Source organism: Ambystoma mexicanum, chromosome 5q (genome assembly GCF_040938575.1).
Source record: "Ambystoma mexicanum isolate Mex_15411 chromosome 5q, UKY_AmexF1_1, whole genome shotgun sequence".
In the NCBI taxonomy this organism is placed as follows: domain Eukaryota; kingdom Metazoa; phylum Chordata; class Amphibia; order Caudata; family Ambystomatidae; genus Ambystoma; species Ambystoma mexicanum.
Window position 1 is genome coordinate 158,477,014 of NC_090933.1, and position 19,474 is coordinate 158,496,487.

At 43.7% G+C, this 19,474-nt stretch overlaps 1 protein-coding gene across 2 annotated transcripts in view; it reads left to right on the top strand.

The window, feature by feature from the left end:
• Positions 1-18,224, top strand: part of ZBTB14 (zinc finger and BTB domain containing 14) — a 97,636-nt gene extending 79,412 nt beyond the window's left edge. For both annotated transcript variants that reach the window (XM_069620690.1, XM_069620691.1), the window contains 2 exons: positions 1,506-1,605; positions 13,511-18,224. In XM_069620690.1, the coding sequence (XP_069476791.1) occupies positions 1,573-1,605; positions 13,511-14,866 (1,389 nt within the window). In that variant the 5' untranslated portion in view covers positions 1,506-1,572 and the 3' untranslated portion in view covers positions 14,867-18,224. The remainder of the gene's footprint in view (positions 1-1,505; positions 1,606-13,510) is intronic.
• The last annotated feature ends 1,250 nt before the right edge of the window (positions 18,225-19,474 follow it).

Here is a 19,474-nt window from a genome sequence, read left to right on the forward strand (position 1 = left end):
AGATATAGTTCTTGATTGCCACCTCTTTTGTTCCTCAGAATTTTCTGTAAGCCAATGAATTTAATGTCTTGTTTATTATCCATTTGGTGGAGCAGTTGCCAATGTTGAGAGAGGGGCAGATTGCTGGCTTGACTGCTTAGAGCTGAAATATGTTCTCTTATGCGTGTTCTTAATTCGCTTATTGTGCTGCCATGTCACATGCATGTCTAGCCTGGATTTGAAAAAGGCAATGTAAACCTGCCGAAACACGTGTCATCCATACAGGATAAAATTTCAATATGTTCAATTAAATAAGAATCACCAAAAAACCACATCAAGATTTTCTCATCTCTTTATTTTTTCGGCGCATCGAAAAATGTAAGCTCACCCAACCCATACTATTTTAAATAAACAGATTTGAGGGTCTCTATCGCTCCGTAGTAGCTTACTCAGATGCGATGTTGGATCTCAATATTCTCATATTAACTTTTAAAAAAAATATTCAAAATATACCAACATAAACTGCATCAGGTTGCGAGGTACTAACAAAGATGTCAACCAAAAAGTCCATCACCAGCCACTCAGGAAACTGAACCAATTACACACAAATCACCCATACCCACTCGTACACGAAACACCACATAACGTATACCAACTAAAAACAAATCTGCACACAGTGGCCGGTTTTTCCAAACTGAAGCTACCAACAGCACATCAAAGCTCTCTTGCGTTTTTTTCCTCTCAATCCCACGGGCTAAGTCATCCCAGCCTTCCTTCCTTTTCAGATCGACCAGTGCACCTGGAGACCATGAAAATGACTGCAGTGCACAGCATAAATCACAATAACATAACATTTGCATGGCTGAGGCCATGCCACAGAGACTATCATACAAACAAACACTATCCATTCCCTTTGGGAGATGCTTGTCCAGTCGTGACTTTAACTTCGAATTCTAGGACGTGTAGCCCCGCATTTCCTCACTATAAACCCAAGACTACAAGTCACAGAATGCCAAGTTCAACCCAGGTCTGGACTAGTGTCTCCTGAATGGAATGGATAATGTTGGCATGCATGGATGATTCACTCTCTCATTGCAATCAGGTTGTAAAGTATGGGGAGCTTGTGAAGTGTCCTTAGAGCTTTTGAAATATTTAGTTCATATAGTTATTTTTTTACCAATTGAATTTGAGGAATCTTCATTTAGTTAGGTTCCCATATCGAGGAATTTGAGAAATAATTTAATTAAGTTTGATTCCCATGTTGAGCGAAGAATTACTCTAGAATTGAGTGCTCTACTTATTTGCCAGGGCATACATTAGCGGTTGGTATCATCAAAGCACCAATAAAATGGGGTGTTGTGGTTGTTCATGATTTACCTAAATATATGGATATTCATGTTGTAAACATGCATGTGACGTTGATCAAGTAATAATAGAATTTGTTCTGTTTTGGTTTTTGAATTAGTTGGTGAAAACCGATGAGCACCAGTGGGTTGCTAACTTTGAGATACACTTTCTGTTCACAGATTGCCGGATGTTCTCTGTGGAACCGGGACCAGTGCCTGAGGGAACATTTCCACACTCCAATCCCTCATGAATCCATGGAATTCCCCTACCATTGCAGAGGTAAGTGGGATTTAGGTGCAGGACCCTTTTCAGACCTACCTTTGAACTACAAAGTAAATCGCTCTGAGACTCTGGGAAATCCATGCTACCACAGAGAAAACTCCTCTTCCTTGATGTTTGCTATCAACAGGGTTGAAATTCCTGAGGAGAGGCTGTGGTACCTCTCACTCAGTTTTCCCTACAGTTTTGTTGTTGCTAGGCCTCTTATAGCTTTGACTCCCGGATGAATAGAGGGGCACAATGGGTTTTTGGATAATTATCAAGATGTTATCTGGTAAGGAGGGAATCCGTATATATAATACCTAAACACATAACTACCTGGATATGTCTTATACAGAAGACTACTGATGATGATGATGATGATAATAATTTCCAAGACATTATTTAACTCTTGTAATGTTTTTTGACAGATACAATCTCGCCCACACTGATTCCTGTACTTTGAAATCACCTTGGGCACAGAGTGAACTCCAAAAGCTTAAAATAGCCAGCCGGGGGCATACATGCGATTCCATGACCATCTCTGTTACAGTGTTTTGGGTGCTAAATATGACATAGACTATTAGAGAGAATTCTCAGAAATGTGCTGATTCCGTTCTACATTAGAGACCCCCAGCTGTTTTGCTGGACTTTAGGACATTTAATTTCTAACCAGGGGAGAGTGCGACCCTGTTTCCCACTCTCTCATGTATTTTTCTGTGATTTGGACTCTGTGTTTCTTTTGACTTTCGGAGTCTGACAAACTCTACAGGCATCATCTTTACATTGTGACACAAAGCACAACGCGCAGTGACACAGGGAAGTCTCTTAGATTTCCCAAAGCTTTAAATACGTTCTCTTGGTGAAACTACTGTTTCCAAGAGCAGTGAAGTGAAATTGACTTTACTTACATTTTGTAACTTTCTAGACCCAGCACACACTTAAAATAGGGGCCTGGAGGTTTTACTTATTATCCCCTTTGTTTAGTTTCTCATGTAACATTTTTATGTTACCCTTTTTACAATGAATGGCTGGTGGCAGTGGTTTACTTTTTACTACCATTGTGTGTTTTTACCACGGGCTGCAATCGCAGCTGCAGTAAGGCACCCATGGGTGCCCATTTTGTTAAAATGGCCCCTGTCTTGTTTTTTGCCATTTCTTGCTGGAAAGGACTTTCTTGAGATTTACTCTGCGCGCCAAACCAGGTTTGGTCCCTTTTTTTTTTCTTTGGCGGGATTCACGAGTGAAGCCTGCCTCTGGCTCCAGCGTGTCTAGCAGGTGCAGGAAATGAGGGAGGTGCCCGAAACTTCCTGTGCTTAGTCTCCTTGGTTACAAGAATGCACCCAAGGGTGATTGGCTGGAGGGATGACCTTGGAGGACAGCCACCCTGCTGTGTGATTGACTGCTAGGTTGGAATGAATGGGAGAAACCTGCATAAAAGGTGAGGCTTTTTGGTTTGGAAGGCAAAGTCGACCACTGGACGAAGGAATCCAAAGAAGAACTTGGAAAAGACGCATGCTGCAACTCCTGGACCGTTGGTTTGCCTGGTGAATCCCTGCTGTTGTGCTGAAGCTCCCGAATTTGCCTCGACTAGAGAAGCCCTGCAAGGACGACTTTTCCGCTTGGGTTGGTGGGACCAATCAACCCCAAAGTGAACTCATATGGACATCCTCTCGGAGCTGGCTGTACTTCTGCTGCTGCTGCTGCTGGAACTGAAGTGCAAGGGACCGGAACACCCGATCGAGTGCATCGCTTTTAAGTCGGACCCGAGCTCCAGGAAGATCCTTCGGACTCCCAGGAAGCAGGACTGGCCAAGCCTGAGCCACCTCAACAGAGTGGTGGACCCCAGATGCGAGGAAAGTCTAGAGTGGTATCCGAGAGACCGCAGTGGTGCTATTTGCTGAGACGTGAAGAGCTAAAACCACAAAGTCCCGCTGAATTGACATTTGACCTTTGCTGCCGCCGACCTTTCATTGTGTTGCAGGTGTCCCCAGAAGTCCTCACTCTTGTCCCCACGACTGAGGCCCAGGAACAACAGGATCTGCAGAGCCACACAGGAACAGAAACCAGCTGGGACCATTTGTTCTAACCAAAGATACTGTAAACCTAAGAGGACTTACCTCTTGTTGTGTAGCCTTATTTGTTCTCAGTTGAGAGTTGTCTTGGTTGCCATTGCAGAGTTGCTTGCAGCTTTGCCCCCTACAAGCCTCCCTGCTTGTGGCCCTTCAAGTGAATCTTATTTCTACAAACCTTTCTAAAAACATTGCGCAAGACCTTTACTTACCTGCAAGAAAGCCTTCAGCCCCCCTAGACTTTGTTCAACTAACATTGACTGTCCTGGCTCCGCGAGAGACTCTTCTAACTCTGACATCTGGAAAGGGTTAGTTTACTTTGCATTGGAGGGTTTCAAAAGTACTTAACAGTTTATTAATTATTTGTTAACTTTTGTTTTATTCCCATATCGATCCTTTACACCCAAACTCAGTACTGCTCTAAATGTATCAGTGATAAATCAAATGTCCACAGTGTCCTAGCTATTTAAGTCAACTGGGGGTGTAGGAAGTGTCTGTGTGCCATCCTCAATGGGTATCATCTGATTTAGAGAAACGGAATGTGTTTTGAAGTGTACTATGTACTATACTATAAGTAACCTTGAGTATACGTGTTTATTTGAATAACTGTCATTGTGAAACTCTGGGTTACAACCTTACAGCTCACATTGACCCTTCTTGAGATAAGTCTGGCTGCTCAGCCACACTACCAACCTGTGTAGTACAGACTTATGCCAAAGGTTGGGTGTTCTATTGCCAGGAGGACAAGGTTGCTGTAGTCTCCCAGAGGGTACAGCACACAACCTAGCCTAACATAGACGCAGTGTGTGTTTAAGTGAGTCTATATGTGTGTTTCTGAGGCTTCTGAATCTGCTTAGAAATGTAGTGGTTGATCTGGAGTACTACAAGTTGTTTACTTTAGAAGTGAAAGGGTGTAGAGAGGGGCCCTCTCACTTCTTGGAACACCACTTAGAACACCTGGACCTTGATGTTCTTGCTCTCACTGAGACCTGGTTTAAGGACAGCTCTATCATGAGTCTTGACACTCTTCTCCCTAAAGGCTACAAGATTCTCTCGGAACCCAGGCCCAACTGACCAGTAGGTGGAGCTGCCCTAATCTTTCCAGAGTGGATCCCTGTTTCCACCATCCCCACTCAGGCCTACTCTTTCAAATGCCTGGTCTTCAGGCTCTCTCTCTCTTCTGTCTCCTCTCTTAGTCCGGCCACCTTCTATCGGCCACTGGGCCAGTACACCTTCTTCCTCTCGGAATGGGCTGACCTGGCATCTTCTCTTCTTACTTCCTCCTCCCAACTCCTCCTGCTGGGGGATCTCAACATCCATCTTGACTCTCCTGATTCTTCAGGTGCTTTCTGCAACCTATGCAACCCGCTCTCTTACTCCATTCTACCTTCTGGTCCAATGCACATTGCCGGCCACACCTTGGATGCTCTTATCTCCACAGACATTCCTCTTACCACCCCACTCTCATGGACTACTCACTCTCTTCTCTCCTCTCACTTGAAGCTTTCCTCTCCTTTAGCACTGGCACACCCTGCCCTGCACTGCCTCTGACCTTCAAGGTCACCCGAGCCATGAAAAAAGTGTCAGTGGCTGCCTTTGCCTCCACCTACTCTACTCCCCCTGTTCCTGTGGCTGACTCTCACCCTGATACAGCCTTCTTTAACTTTCGCCTTTCCATCTCCAATACCCTTGACATCCCTGCCCCTGTCATGAGGGTCAGACGGAAGCCTGCCAAAAAGTGCAACTCTTGGTACGACTCTGACCTTGCTGACCTTAAACGCAAGTGCAGGGCAGCGCAACAGAAATGGGGATCTTCAGGCGCACCCTCTGATAGGCTGGCCTGCCGTCTTCTGCAAAGGCAATATAGACTCTGCATCAGGTCCAAGAAAAGAGTCCATATTCAAGCCCGTATGTCTGCGGTATCCAACAACATGGCCGAACTTTTCAAAGTCTGCAAAGAAATGGCCAAGCCTACTGCAACCTCTTCCTCTACCACACCCATCCAGTCCCTTTGCTCAGCCTTGGCTGCACACATCACCACCATAACCCAGGATATCCTGTCTACTCTCTCATCCACAACCACTCATGGACACTCATTACCTTGGCCCCCCTCGCCCTCCTTCACCACTCTGCTTCTTCTCTCCTCTCTCTCCCCTGTCACATCTGAAGAGGTCTCTAGACAAGTCTGGTCTATGAAAGCTTCTTCCAAGCAGTTGCACCCCTGCCCTCCCAAAACCATCAAGGACAACATTGACTCACTAGCTCCAGCTTTGGCAGACCTCTGCAACCCCTCCTTTGCCACTGGAGTCTTCCCCACTTCTCTCAAGCATTTCCTTGTGTGCCCCCTGCCAACCCTACTATTCCGGCTAACTATCGCCCAATCTCGATCACTCCTTTCCTGGGCAGAAATTGCTCTTCTGAACACCTGTGAAGACCTGCTCTTAAACTTTGACTCTAACTCTTCCTCTGTCCTCATTCTTCTTGACATCTCCTCTGCTTTCGATGAGGTAAACCACAACATCCTGATCTCCCATCTCTGTGAGACCCAGGGCATCACAGATTGATTGATTGATAGATTGATATTTTATTTCTATGGCGCTCGTACACAAGTGTTTCAGAGCGCGGCAAGGGAGGGGAAGAGGGGAGAACAAAACAGCAATCTTTGATCAGGCCCTGGTGTGGCTAGCATCCTTTCTCTCTGACGTCCTTTCCAAGTAGAACTTGGTTCCTTTCGCTCCGCTATCACTCTCTCTACTTGTGGTGTACCCCAGGGATCTAATCTATCCCCCTGGTTTTTCAATGTCTACATGGCCCCTTTGGCCCATATGATCTCTGCCTTCGCCTCCAACTTTCAGTATTATGCGGATGACACACAGCTCTCCTTTAGTCTACCCTCAGCCTCTTTCTCCTCCTAGCTCATCCCGGACTGTCTGTCCGCAATTCCGTCCTGGTGTGCTGCTAATTATCTCTGCCTTAATGCCAGTAAGACAGAAATCATCCTCATTGTCACCCCTGCTCCCGTTTTTCCACTCTCACTCTGGCCGAAAACCCTTGGTATTGCACCCTCACCCACAAGTGAGGCTAAAAATCTGGGGGTTAACCTCAACTCTACTCTCTCCTTCTCTTCTCATATCTCTGACATGTCCAGAAAGTCCCACTACCAGCAGCACCTCCTCAGAGGTATTCTACCTTTTCTCACCTTCCCCCAGAGGCTCACTGTCTCCAGAACCCTGGTTCTCTCCAGACAGGACTAATGTAACAGTCTCTTTCTCAATTTCCCTACCTCTACTCTTCGACCTCTTAAACTTATCCAGAACAAAACCGTGAGACTTATCGTTGGCCTCAAGCCCAGGGACCTCATCTCTCGGGTGCTGAAATCCCTCCACTGGCTCCCCGTGGCTGCAAGAATCAAGTTCAAATCCATCTGCATAGTCCACAAGGCTTTCTGGGACTGCGGTCCCTACTATCTACAACTCTCTCTTCCTAAATACTCTCCCTCCAGGACCCCTCCACTTGGCCTCCTCCAATTCTCTGTGGGTGAGACGTTTTTCCAAACAGACATTTGGGGTAGATCCTTATCTCCTGCAGGTGCCTCCCTGTGGAACAGCCTTTGGAACAGCCTATCTGCCTCTTTCTGTCTTGAGCCGGACCTTCTTAAGTTCCAGAAACTTCTCAAGACATTCCTCTTCTCTTCCTCTTTTCCTCTCCCTTGCTAACCTCCTTCTCTTCTCTCCTGCTTCCCTCCCTCGTTCTCTTCCCCAATCTGCTCAGTCAGCTGACTGGTCGCCTGGTGCACCTCCAGAGCCTCACAGGTCCCAGAATCCTCTGCCAGTCCTGCACTTGCCTCTGGGCCTCCACACTCTGCCTTGCACTACCGCATTCTGAATTTGTTCCATGAGAGTCGCACGCACTCTGCACTTAACCTGAGCTCTTGGGCTGGTCGCACTTGTCCCCCTCCCTCTCCCTCGCACCTCTGTCTGCGCACCTATACAACCTTGAATGTACTAGGCTTAGCATGTTTGTCTGTCCTGTTCCTCCTCTATACCCCCGCGCCCCAGTGGGTTATGCCTGTATGCATAGGCTCAATTGATGACCAACCTTTTTGTCTTGTATGTTCCTCTCCGGCCCCTCCTTTTTTTCCCTACTCTTTGTCCCCCACTTATACTAGTAGAAATGCTCTGTCCTAGTATGCTAGTTATTGCTGTTTGACCATTCGGAATCTTCAAGGCCTAAGAATGAAGATGATATCCCCTTGTTCCCTTCATGCCTTGAAGCGCTTTGAAGCACTTCACTTGTGTATACGCGCTTTACAAATAAACAATTACAATTACGGTGAAGACGAGGGGTTTGGATCCTTCTCCAAACCTTGGTCGGTCCCTGATCCTGGTTGGCAGACCTGGTTCCCTTCTCGCCCAGGCATCTTGGGTTTAGACCGTGTTGGGGAGAATTTTCATTTCTGTGCCAATTCCCTTTAAACTTACAGACCCCCAGCTCTTTTGCTGAACTCAGGCTTTTTAATTTTTACTTCTGCGTGAGTGGGACCTTTTTCTCACTCACTGATGTGTTTTCCTGACTGTTCCTTACTGTTTTATGGAGTCTGGTCAACTCCATACGCATCTGCCTTTGCATTGTGGCACACAGCACCTTTTGTATACTGAGCTGTACGGAGGTGTAGAAATTAACCATCTTAAAGTATTTTCTGACTCATTTGGGTTGGAGACTACATCAATCATACCCTTTAATTTAATGAGCGGTCCCCCATTCCTACTGATACCATAAAAGGACAGTCTACTGTGTGGGTTGCAGGAGGGATGGCATATTTGATTAGGGGACGTGGTGGAGGTGAAACAGGCTTTCTATTGGAAATAAAAATCTAAGTCTTTTTGTAGTTAAATTGATGTTATTAGGATTGGTAAATATTGCCCTAATGAATATGTACTCAACTAATTTTATGAAAACCTCTGGGGTATGGTTGATATTTAATAGTTGTATGTGTTAGGATATACAGTTTTTCACTTGTACTATTTGGAGTTCTACTGTAATATCTTGCATATGCTTGTTTGGAAATGACAAATAAAGATGTTAAAAAAACAATCTAAGGATGCAGGATTTGCAGGGACTCCCTGCAATGATTCTACGGAGATGTGTTATTCTAGGCCAAGAAATCTCTTCACTAAAGCCCATAATCTTGGCAGCTACTAATGGTGAATAACAGATTAATCTAGATAAACCATTCATCATCCTCAAGTCTCAGAGGTTAGGGATAGTATGAATTATTTCCAGCACACATGAGCGATTCGTAGTGTGAAGGTTAAATGTATCATCAGAGGAAACTTGAAAAGTTAAAACTTTAACAATTACTTCTCTTTACTCCCAATAAATGGAGCATCAACATTAGCTACTGTTTGTGCACATGTTAAATTGGATATATAATTTGCTTCCATATAAAGACTCTTGAACTGATGTTGATTATGTGCAGATTGCGCAACAAGTGTGGTGGTATCAAAAACGGGTTGAATCTGAACACATGGCCTTACATCGACTTGCATCAAAAGGCAGATCATTACATCAAGCAAAGAATGAAAATGAGAAATGACACTCATGGATTTAGTCTCATCGGGAGAGCTGGGTCTTTGGAGAAATACTGTGTGGGGCGAACCTTAAAGTACAGTGCCTTTTCTTGGTTATTTTTCTTTGCGACAACCTCTTGAATGATTTAGAGTTATGTGAATTTTGTTATGGCATACATTTCTTACCTCAATGCACTGCTGGCCCAGCCTTCATTGACGAAGGATGCGATAGAACAAACTCCCGGGTGACCTAACACTGCTCAACTCCAAACAGCAGTTGTAAAACGTATGTGAAAATTAAATCTATGGGTTGGAGTGAAAGAAAAGGACTCATTTCGTCCAAGTTTGATTTAATAAGAGGTTGTGTTTATGGAAATGTTTGTAAGCATTCAAGTGAGAATAAATGTTGCATTTTGTGTACTGTGTTGCTCTTCCCAACCATCTGTCACAGATGGCACAAGAAAATAAACCCAAGACTCTGAGAAGGTCCAAGCGTTTTTATTTGAATCTTATGGGCCATAAGGCTTTCACTCTCTCTCCTAAAAGCATCACCTAACTACCCCAGGTGACCGTAGCCCCAGTTACTAGATAACCATTGTCTCACCGTCCGTTTCACTGTCTGTATGCTAAATGACTAAATAAACTCCAATGTTAACTTCAAGTTGTGTGGCCTTATCTATCTATTCCCTCAGGAACCTTCTAGCTCTTCCTACTCTCTCATTGTGCTAATTTTCTTAAGAGAAATGGGATTGTGCCTTCAGGCATTCGTCCCGACTGTCACATCCACGTCTTCTCTCCTTCTCTCTGATGGTCTTCTCTCACTTTTCTCCTCCTTTCCAACTCACCCCTCTTACTTCCCTAGCTTCTACTTTCTCCTCTGCCCCTTATCTCACAGTTCGTCTAAATCTCACCTCCACCCTTTGATGTAACTACCCTCCTACTCCCACCTCCCCACTACTACTCCCTCCTCTGCACCACCACACACTTGTACACCCTCCTCCACACTCCTACGCCCTCCTACACACCACTGCTACTCCCTCCTCCACACTACAGTTATCCTCCTTTCTGTCACTTTCAACCACTTCACAGTCACTCTTTACGCTATCTCATATAACCATACTTGTTACTCTTCCACGCACACTCCTACTGCAATACTACTTACACTAACTAACCAATCCCTCACCTGCTTCAGAAATCACTTCCACCGTCCAATTCACTGTCCTTCCTCCTGCTGGTGTTCTGGTCAGCCACCTCAAACCTCCTCTGACCTTACCCGAACAACTCACAACTTCTTGCTTCCTAGGCAGTCTTATTCCCTTGTTCCTGATTGGTAGTCTGAACCTTACCAATTGGTCCCTATCTTCTCCACCCCTTTCCTCTACATGGCACTGCTGTGTTAACAACAATTGTGGCCCGCAGTGTACACTGTCCCAGTTTGTATTAGGGGACCCTGTCTGGGTTTCCCCCAAGGTGAGTAAAATCCCTGTTTTGGTTTCAACTCCTTTTTTGAGACACTGGTGGTCTCGGGGTCCCTCTTTCAGAGTCTTGGGGCTGGCATGCACTGCATGGTTGACCACATAGGGATCCAGCCCCGAATTTGGCTTTTCCAGCACCCCTGACAGCCGGGGTTGTGCGTATGGTGATTTTTGAAGGAAATGATTTTTCCCGGTCTTTGTGTGGGGTTCTGCAGCATCTCTTCTCTTTGGTTTTCTGTATTGCTGAAATTAGAAGAGCACATTCTGTCAGCACATTGTTCCATAGGTATTACGTGATGCAATTCGGTATTACGTGATGCAATTCAGTATTGCATAGCAACATATTGGCGCTTGGGAGGGCTGGAATTAGGGCCCTCTCAGCTGCCACGGGCCTCTTCAGGGGTAGGACTGTCTCTCAATTTCTCCTTGGAAGGCCTCCCAACCCGGCGGACAGGGGGTTACATCCCCTCTTGACAAGGCCAGAATACTGGCCTTGTCACGCAGTATTAAGAATGGACTTAATTCAAAAGTAACATTTTAAAGCATTGTACTGAAACATAGGGTGTAGTTTGTACTAATGGATAGATGATTTTCTATTCCGACTTTAGGTTTACTGAGTCTTGTATTACATGTTATTTTACATGCAGAGAACATCAGTCTTTTGGTCAGTTAGGGTTAGACATAACGTAACCAGCATGTCCCATTTTTTATTCTTATAAAGAAGCATGCATAGACTATGTCCCTCAGTACTCTCAGTTTTTAGTTTTATAATAAATACTAGTGTTAGGATGGTTTTTATTGCACGACATTAAAGCAATAAAATGGACTCGGTTTTACAGCACATGTTGGGCCTCATTACGCTTTTGGCAGTAAATCGTCAGAAAATCTGCTGATTTAACACCAAAATCTTGTACCATTACTGCCACTCCGTCCAGTGACAATACTATGGGATTTCAAGTTATGGGACAATGGTGTTGGTACCCATTTTTGGCAGATTTACTGCAAGCGGTAATTCCATGTGGAAAAACCACAGATATTGGCTGTAAAGTGGAGGATTCGCCTCCAGAATGTTGCTGGGCTCCTGTGACCACCCAATCCACTACCCAGTGTGAGAAGCCAGAGGGTGTCTCACCCGCTAGTACCATGGGATCACTCTCTCAGGTGGCTAGGGTACGGCCATCGCCCTTGGATCGAGATCCTGGGGGTGGACCAATGCGAGAGGATCACCTGGGTGAGTGGTCTCTGGGGAGTGGGGGTGAGGTAGCCGATGGTGAGATGCAGTATTTTCTGCTTTTTAGTTTATCTACCACATCCTAGCGACCTGAGAGACTGGTGTGTGTTAAAGCGAATGAAGTAGCAACATATATCAGAAGTTACGGCTGCACGCGTGTGGATGAGACAGGAAAAAAGGCAGACCCGTGAATGAACTTTGGAGTAAAAAGCAGCTGTGAGATCAGCGATACTAAGTAACGGAGTGGTCCGGCAAAAGGAAGTAGCCCATTTGAAAGTCTCAGTTAAAGGTACATTGGGCCTCATTGCGATACTGGCGGTAGCCGTGCCGGTAAAACCAGCGTGGCTTCCGCCGGTATCATTTTTTTCGGCACCCACGAATGGGCAATTGCCAGGTCATTACGGCCTTGCCGGACCCGGTAATTGCCTGTTTGCAGGCGCCGGAAAAAAATGCTCCCCATTCCCATTTGAGCACCATAGGGCTCAATGGCAATGGGGAGGTCGGATGCACCGGCACCATTCGTGAATGGTGCCGGTGCATCCGACATGCTCTGCTCGTGGGTGCCGGTACGCCCGCCAGGTCAGACCTGGCGGGCGGGGAGGCACCCACGAGCAGAACTTGTAGTTTGACGGTCCGGTAACAACGGTACCGGTAGCTTACCGTTACTGTTGTTACCGGGCTGGCAAACTAATAAGGAGGCCCATTGTTTGAAGTTATACAGCAAACAGACAAAAAAAGCAAATTAAGTGAAAGTAATCGTGATCCTTGAGTCTAAGTGGTCCTGCGGTGTTCTGATAAAAGCGCCACACACATTTGAAAGGATTCCGAGCCCGATAGAGGGAGACCCGAAGTACAGTAAACTTGGACAAGGGAGCCCCCTTGTAAGTTTGTGTTGAACTGTGACGTGAGTAGTCTGAGCCCAGCAGAGGGGTACCTTTTTGAACTTTACATTGGAAATACAATTTTGGAAAGTCAAGAAAAAGACTTTAACATGGAAGGCCATACAGGCCTCCTTCCACGATTTGGAACTGCTTACAGTGTTAGAAACCGAGCCAGAGTGTGTCACCCTGCCTAAAGGGACATCCTTACTCTGTGAGGTGCAACATGAGGAGGAGAGCTGGTTCAACTACCTTTATTCTTTTGAACACTGATTTTTTTCCTTTTGCATACATTTCTCCTTTTACACTTTTTGTATAAGAGATAGGGCAGGCACTCGGTTTTGTTAGCGATGGCCATTTTGATTAGACTGACGCCACAAGGACTGTTTTGTTTATCGTTTGATGGTCGAGCCTACTTCCATCTTAGTTATAGGGCAAATTAGGAGTTTCTCCGACCCCAACATTTTCAATAAAGGATTTACAAATTGTATCCATTGTGTCAGTGTCATACTTGTGATACCATGCCTTCCCTACACCAGGCAAAGGCAAGGGACCTGTCGCACTATTCTGATTTTGATATTAATTGAAATGAATGTTTGTAATATATGATATACCAATTATTTCTGCCCCTTGTCCTTATTTTAATGTATTACCTTTATTTTGCTCCTGCTGTGAGCTAAAACGTGTCTTTTCTTTGCAGGATTTCTTCATCAGTATGACTGAAACTATAAAGTACAATGACGATGACCATAAAACGATCTTCTTGAAAACATTAAATGAGCAACGCCTCGAAGGAGAATTTTGTGACATCGCTATTGTAGTCGAAGATGTGAAATTCAGAGCACACAGGTGTGTGCTTGCTGCGTGCAGCACTTACTTCAAAAAGCTGTTCAAGAAATTGGAAATGGACAGCTCATCGCTAATAGAAATCGATTTCCTGCGATCTGATATTTTTGAAGAGGTTTTAAATTATATGTATACTGCAAAGATTTCTGTCAAGAAGGAAGATGTCAATTTGATGATGTCATCGGGTCAAATACTAGGGATTCGCTTTTTGGATAAGCTCTGCTCTCAAAAACGTGATGTATCAAGTTCTGAAGACAATACGGCTGAGCCGAAGAATAAGTATTCCTATGAGACAAGCTTAAAAATTAATAGTTCTGTCGTCGAGTCCCACGACAACCCAGATGATGATGTAGAAGAAATAGGCGATCCGGATGATAGTCCGTCTGATGACACGGTGGACGGGACTCCCCCGGGTCATGAAGAGGAAAAATCGCCAACTGCTACATTGAGGGTGCAAGAGGCCATCCTGAAAGAATTAGGAAGTGAAGAAGTTCGGAAAGTAAACTGCTATGGCCAGGAAGTGGAAGCGATGGACACAACCGAGCCTAAGGAATTGGGATCTCCACCTCCTCAAGCTTTAACATTTAATGACAGCATGAATGAAGTGAAAGATGAGCAAACACCAGCATGGACAACGGCGGCCACCGACATGAAGTTTGAGTATTTGCTTTATGGTCATAGGGAACAGTTTGCCTGCCAGGCATGTGGTAAGACATTCACTGACGAAGCAAGGTTGAGAAAGCACGAGAAACTTCATACGGCAGACAGACCGTTTGTTTGTGAGATGTGCACGAAGGCCTTTACAACACAGGCTCATCTCAAAGAGCACTTGAAAATCCACACGGGCTACAAGCCTTACAGCTGTGAGGTGTGCGGAAAATCTTTTATTCGGGCACCTGATTTGAAGAAGCACGAACGAGTTCACAGCAACGAAAGACCATTCGCTTGTCACATGTGTGACAAGGCATTTAAGCACAAGTCACATTTAAAAGATCACGAGAGGAGGCATCGAGGTGAAAAGCCTTTTATCTGTGCATCCTGTACGAAAGCCTTCGCAAAAGCTTCTGATCTTAAGAGACATGAGAACAATATGCACAGTGAGCGAAAGCAAGTGACCACCAGTGCCATTCAGAGTGAAACTGAGCAACTACAAGCTGCAGCCATGGCAGCGGAAGCTGAGCAGCAACTCGAAAGTATTGCTTGCAGTTAAAAAGCGAAAGCAATGAACTGTCTTTCTAACATTGACATGTAACTTACAAAGTTATATCCCATTTAAAAAAGAAAATAGAAAAACCACATGCCAGTAAGTTAATGGGATTTCAGGAAAAACATTTTTTTTAATACACTGATTAATTTTTGATAATGTACTTCATAGAACTGTGCAGTTGACGTGCTCATCCAAGTTAATAGGAAAATGTTTTCTTAGTGAGGGTGAGAGGTTTTTCCCCCTACTGCGCATTACAATACAAATATCTTACTTGTAAAATGTACTCAAATGAAGGGCAGGACTCATGTATTTAGAGGCGTAACCAATGTTTACTTGAAAGCAATCACCAATTAAGTTTTATTCAGACGAATTAGCGAAATTAATAGTGCTCGTAATCATAGAACACTAATTTCCTAACTTTCGAAAAGCCCTTTTGTATGAAATCCTGGCAGGTTGGGTACATATACTGTATTTTATTTAAGGAAAAGTAAATGTTTTGTAAGATATTGGTCTTCGACAACACAATATTTCACTTGTTCGTTTCAATTTGTTTTTTGTTGTTAACCTATTTTAAAATGTGACATTTTTAGATTTTCAATTAATATGTCGCAATATGTTTTCTTATTTATTTACTGTGGCCTAAGATGAATTTACTGTCCCTATTGGTGACTGGGCTCCATAGATTGAATGTGCTGTACTCTAGCAGACATATATCAGGACTTCACCATAGTAAATGATTAAAACACACTACTTGACCACTGGAAGACTGAACCGTTGCATCATTTGTTAGCCTTTATTTCATTTTGTCAATGAAACTGATATGCCATTGCGTGTGTGTGACACACACGTGAGTGTAGAACCTATTGCATCTAAAGAAGCACGAACAGTTTCAATATGCCAACTACGGAGAAACAACACACAGGTTTTATCTGAGAAAATTAAGTTACTTGTGTGTTTTTCAGCAAGTATATTTTCCCATTATTCTCAATCTTATGAGTTTTCTTCGCTGGCAGGTCAGACCTCAGAAGGCTTTTTTAAAATATAAAATATACATCTACTTTTTTTGATTGAAGATCCTGCTCAAAATAAAGACAACATTGTGCATAGGAGTCATTGGCAAGACAAAGAGTCTCTCATTTCCAGTCTCAGGCAGTCGGTGTGAAGGCTCGTAGTACCAGAAATGTCATGCTGATTATGTTTATTACAGTTTCATACACGAATTTGCTTTCTAGCCTCAGGAAAGGCAGGGGGCACATGCGAATCTGGACAGGCTACTCTCCATATATATTTTTGTTTAAAGGTACATAGCGTTACCCTTGTGAGTAAATGGATCCTCCCCACCAATAGACTTTGGAGACAGCAACATAGTATGGTGCAATGAGAAAAAGTCTGCTTTGAGGCTGCCTGTTCTAGGATCTTTGCATATTATCCCCCTCCACTGATTTGAATAACCACTACAAAGTCTGGCGAGGACCCATAGCTGTAGAAGAAAACATCACTTACCTGTGACGACAGTTCTCTAACGAGGTTAACCTCACAGCACTCTGCCTGACCCAAATTACCTAGTACTATAGTGCCAAAAGTCTTAAGAGCATCTTTTCCTTCTAAAATATAAAATAAGAAATGTGCGGAAGAGGGCTTGCTGTCCATTGGAATGTAAAGCTCTTGTGCAGCTTTCTATTACTTGGCTGCACATCTTTTGGTGAGCAGTTTGTCATAGGGAAGTTGTGTCCAGTTGTCACTCAGTTCTATCTTTGTCACCCAGGGGACTTGAAATCCTGGTCTGGATCAGGGTTTGTTGAAATGGCCTATCGGCACGAGGGCTGCCTTGTAGTCCCCCCATGCTACCAAAGCTGATGCTGAGCCTGCATATATTTCTTTGGTGTCTTAGAACACTTGGTGTTCAGATGGCAAGCTTGCAGTGCATGGATTAGGAAGCTCCACTGTGCACTCTTGAGAGTCATGGCAATGACCTTAGCATGGGAAAGCGTGGTGAGTAGCGGGCTGCTCAGCGGCCTCCGGTGGTTTCAAACTCATCGACAAGGGAGCCCAGGCAAGGAGGCACTACCACTTAATATTTTATTGATGTAGAGATTTAGCTCTGGACCAGGCAGGTCTATCTGCAAAAGGGTTATTTCTTAGCCACTGTGTTCTCGTGTGCTCTAGCCCCAGCTGCCTCACCATGAGTACTCTGAGCTTCCTTCTAGCACAAAGTACAAGAGCCATTGTGATTCTAATAATACAATAATCACACAACAAGGACACTTTTAACTTGTACAACTTTGTACAAAATACACAAAAGTACAGCCCAGTCAATTTGACTGGCGTTTATGAATATTAGACATGTTTCTTCCTTTACATCATCTACTGGATTCAAATTACAGATAACGGGAGCATGAAAACATCACAGTGCACAATTAACAGTGTTAGTGATGGACACTGATACAAATAATGCGTTGTGCTTTTTGATATACCAATGTGCATTAAAAGTTTGGGGTCTAAATAATTTTCATTGGCCCACACAGCACATGATAATGTCTTTATTTACGTAGGAATAAAACCAGACATGTATGTGGTCTCATTCACCCTGATTATTTTTTTTTTAGATAATTGTGTACCTACCTAGGTAAATGGGGGCCAAGCCAGTAGCCCTTTTTTTGAGCATTCTCAAAGATAAGACAGAACACCTGTTTTAGGTAGCCATCCATGTCTTATAATCTGCAATCACCTCATGCACAGTTTGAATGCAAAAGCCATGGCCTCGTAAGAGTGGTCGGTCAAGCAATTTCCTGCCGCAAAAAAAGGGGACTCTAAAAATGAAACTGAGCCCAAAATAACTCAGAAAACGGTTGCTTTAATAAAGCAAATGTTAAAGAAAAAACTTCTGAAAGGTACATTGAGAAATTGCTTTTCATCAAACATTTTGTAAATATATGAAACGTGAACTAAACATGGCACGCTTGGGTATGAGGGTAGTCATCAGACCAAATGCCACACATTCTAAGAGACAGTTATGTTTTGTAATTCAGCACTCCAGTGCACAAATTTGTCTTTTTCGTGTTTTAGATTTTTTCTTATTAAATAGCCAATTACCTTTGTTATTTACTTTTGCTAGAGTGTCTGGAGTCTTGCCCGCAGCTTGGAAATATTCATAAGAATGTAATTCTTGGAAAGAACTGTGCTGCGAAATATCCACGCTTTTTCCAACTATTTGCTCTTCTTTCTTATTCTACATGTGGTAAATGAAATCATTCTTTACATTAAGACTTCCGTCATAATGAAATAAACGCTCATTTGTGCTACAGCAATGGGTGATATGCATTTATAAATAATTTAATAAAATATGTCTATAAGCTCTTGATATTTTGGTTGATGTATGTATGGTTATTATATTTCTTGAGAAATATTGGAGTGTTGATTCAATTGATAAAATTGTGTACAAATTAACTGGACATAAGTGCTGTTAAGAACACAAGGTTAGTGTGTGCTGCAACCCTGCACGGTGCACCAAATAAAACCTTTTTGTTTTATGTTGCAGAGTAAATATGTGAGCATATTTGTACTAAGTTGCTTTTTATAATGTAATTATTGAAGGAACTGTTTTCATTCAAAAGCACATAATCCTTTCACTTTAATGAAAACATGTCTAGCCACTTTGGCATTAGGCATTGCAATGAATCTCTTTTCAATTCATAATTGCTTAACCCCTTCAGTACTGAAATATTTTTCCCTCTGCGCCAAGTACAGTTAACAGTAAATGTATACATTAAAGGAGAGTTTATCTAAAACATGTTATTGTTTAAAAATATTGGCCATAGAGCATGCTTTAGGGTTATGTCTGAGTCTGGCTAAGTGATTTTGTATTTGTTGGGAGTGTTTTCAGTTTTGCCGTTTTAGCCAAGCCACCAACTGCCATCTTTTGTTATTGACATGGAAGTGGGTTGAGGAGATTGTCTGCACTAAGTTTGCATTGCAAACACTCTTTTCTATGAGTAGCTTTCTGTTTTCAAAGTTGTGTGCTGCAAAGAGCTATGTATTGTGACAAATCCAGACAATTTTTCTCTTCTCCCCAAAGGGGGAGCCAACGCCATTTATTTATTTTCACATTTATAAAGCGTGCTAAATTCAAGGGCAACGTGTAGAGCGGGGAGCCCGCTCAGTAAGACCCTCCATAGGGGTCTGGGCAAGTGGGACTTCACTGGGAGTGACTCCCTTATCAGGGGCAAGGACTCCCATTCTGATAAGGAACTCCCAGTCCAGAGTACATTATCCACCTACATGGGAATCGGAAAGACTGTTGTTAACCCTGATTTGGATTCACTGAATACTGACATTTCTTCAATCTCTTTGGCTTCTGGTAATGCTGTATCTCGCCTGAACACACAGTCAAAGAGGAAAGACACAACACTTTTGTTTCTGATGAAATACATAAAACCACAGGGAACGAGCCTCTGACTGGAAGATGTCCTGGAAGGGCAGAGCCATGCTAGACTGCAGAGCCAGCGGTCTCATGGAGAGTGAAACGAAACGCTCGCAAGACGCTGGAAGGCTGGCGTCCTGACCAGTAAAGAGACCTGGGTCGAGAAGGAGTTGGGGATGGTAAAGCCTGGT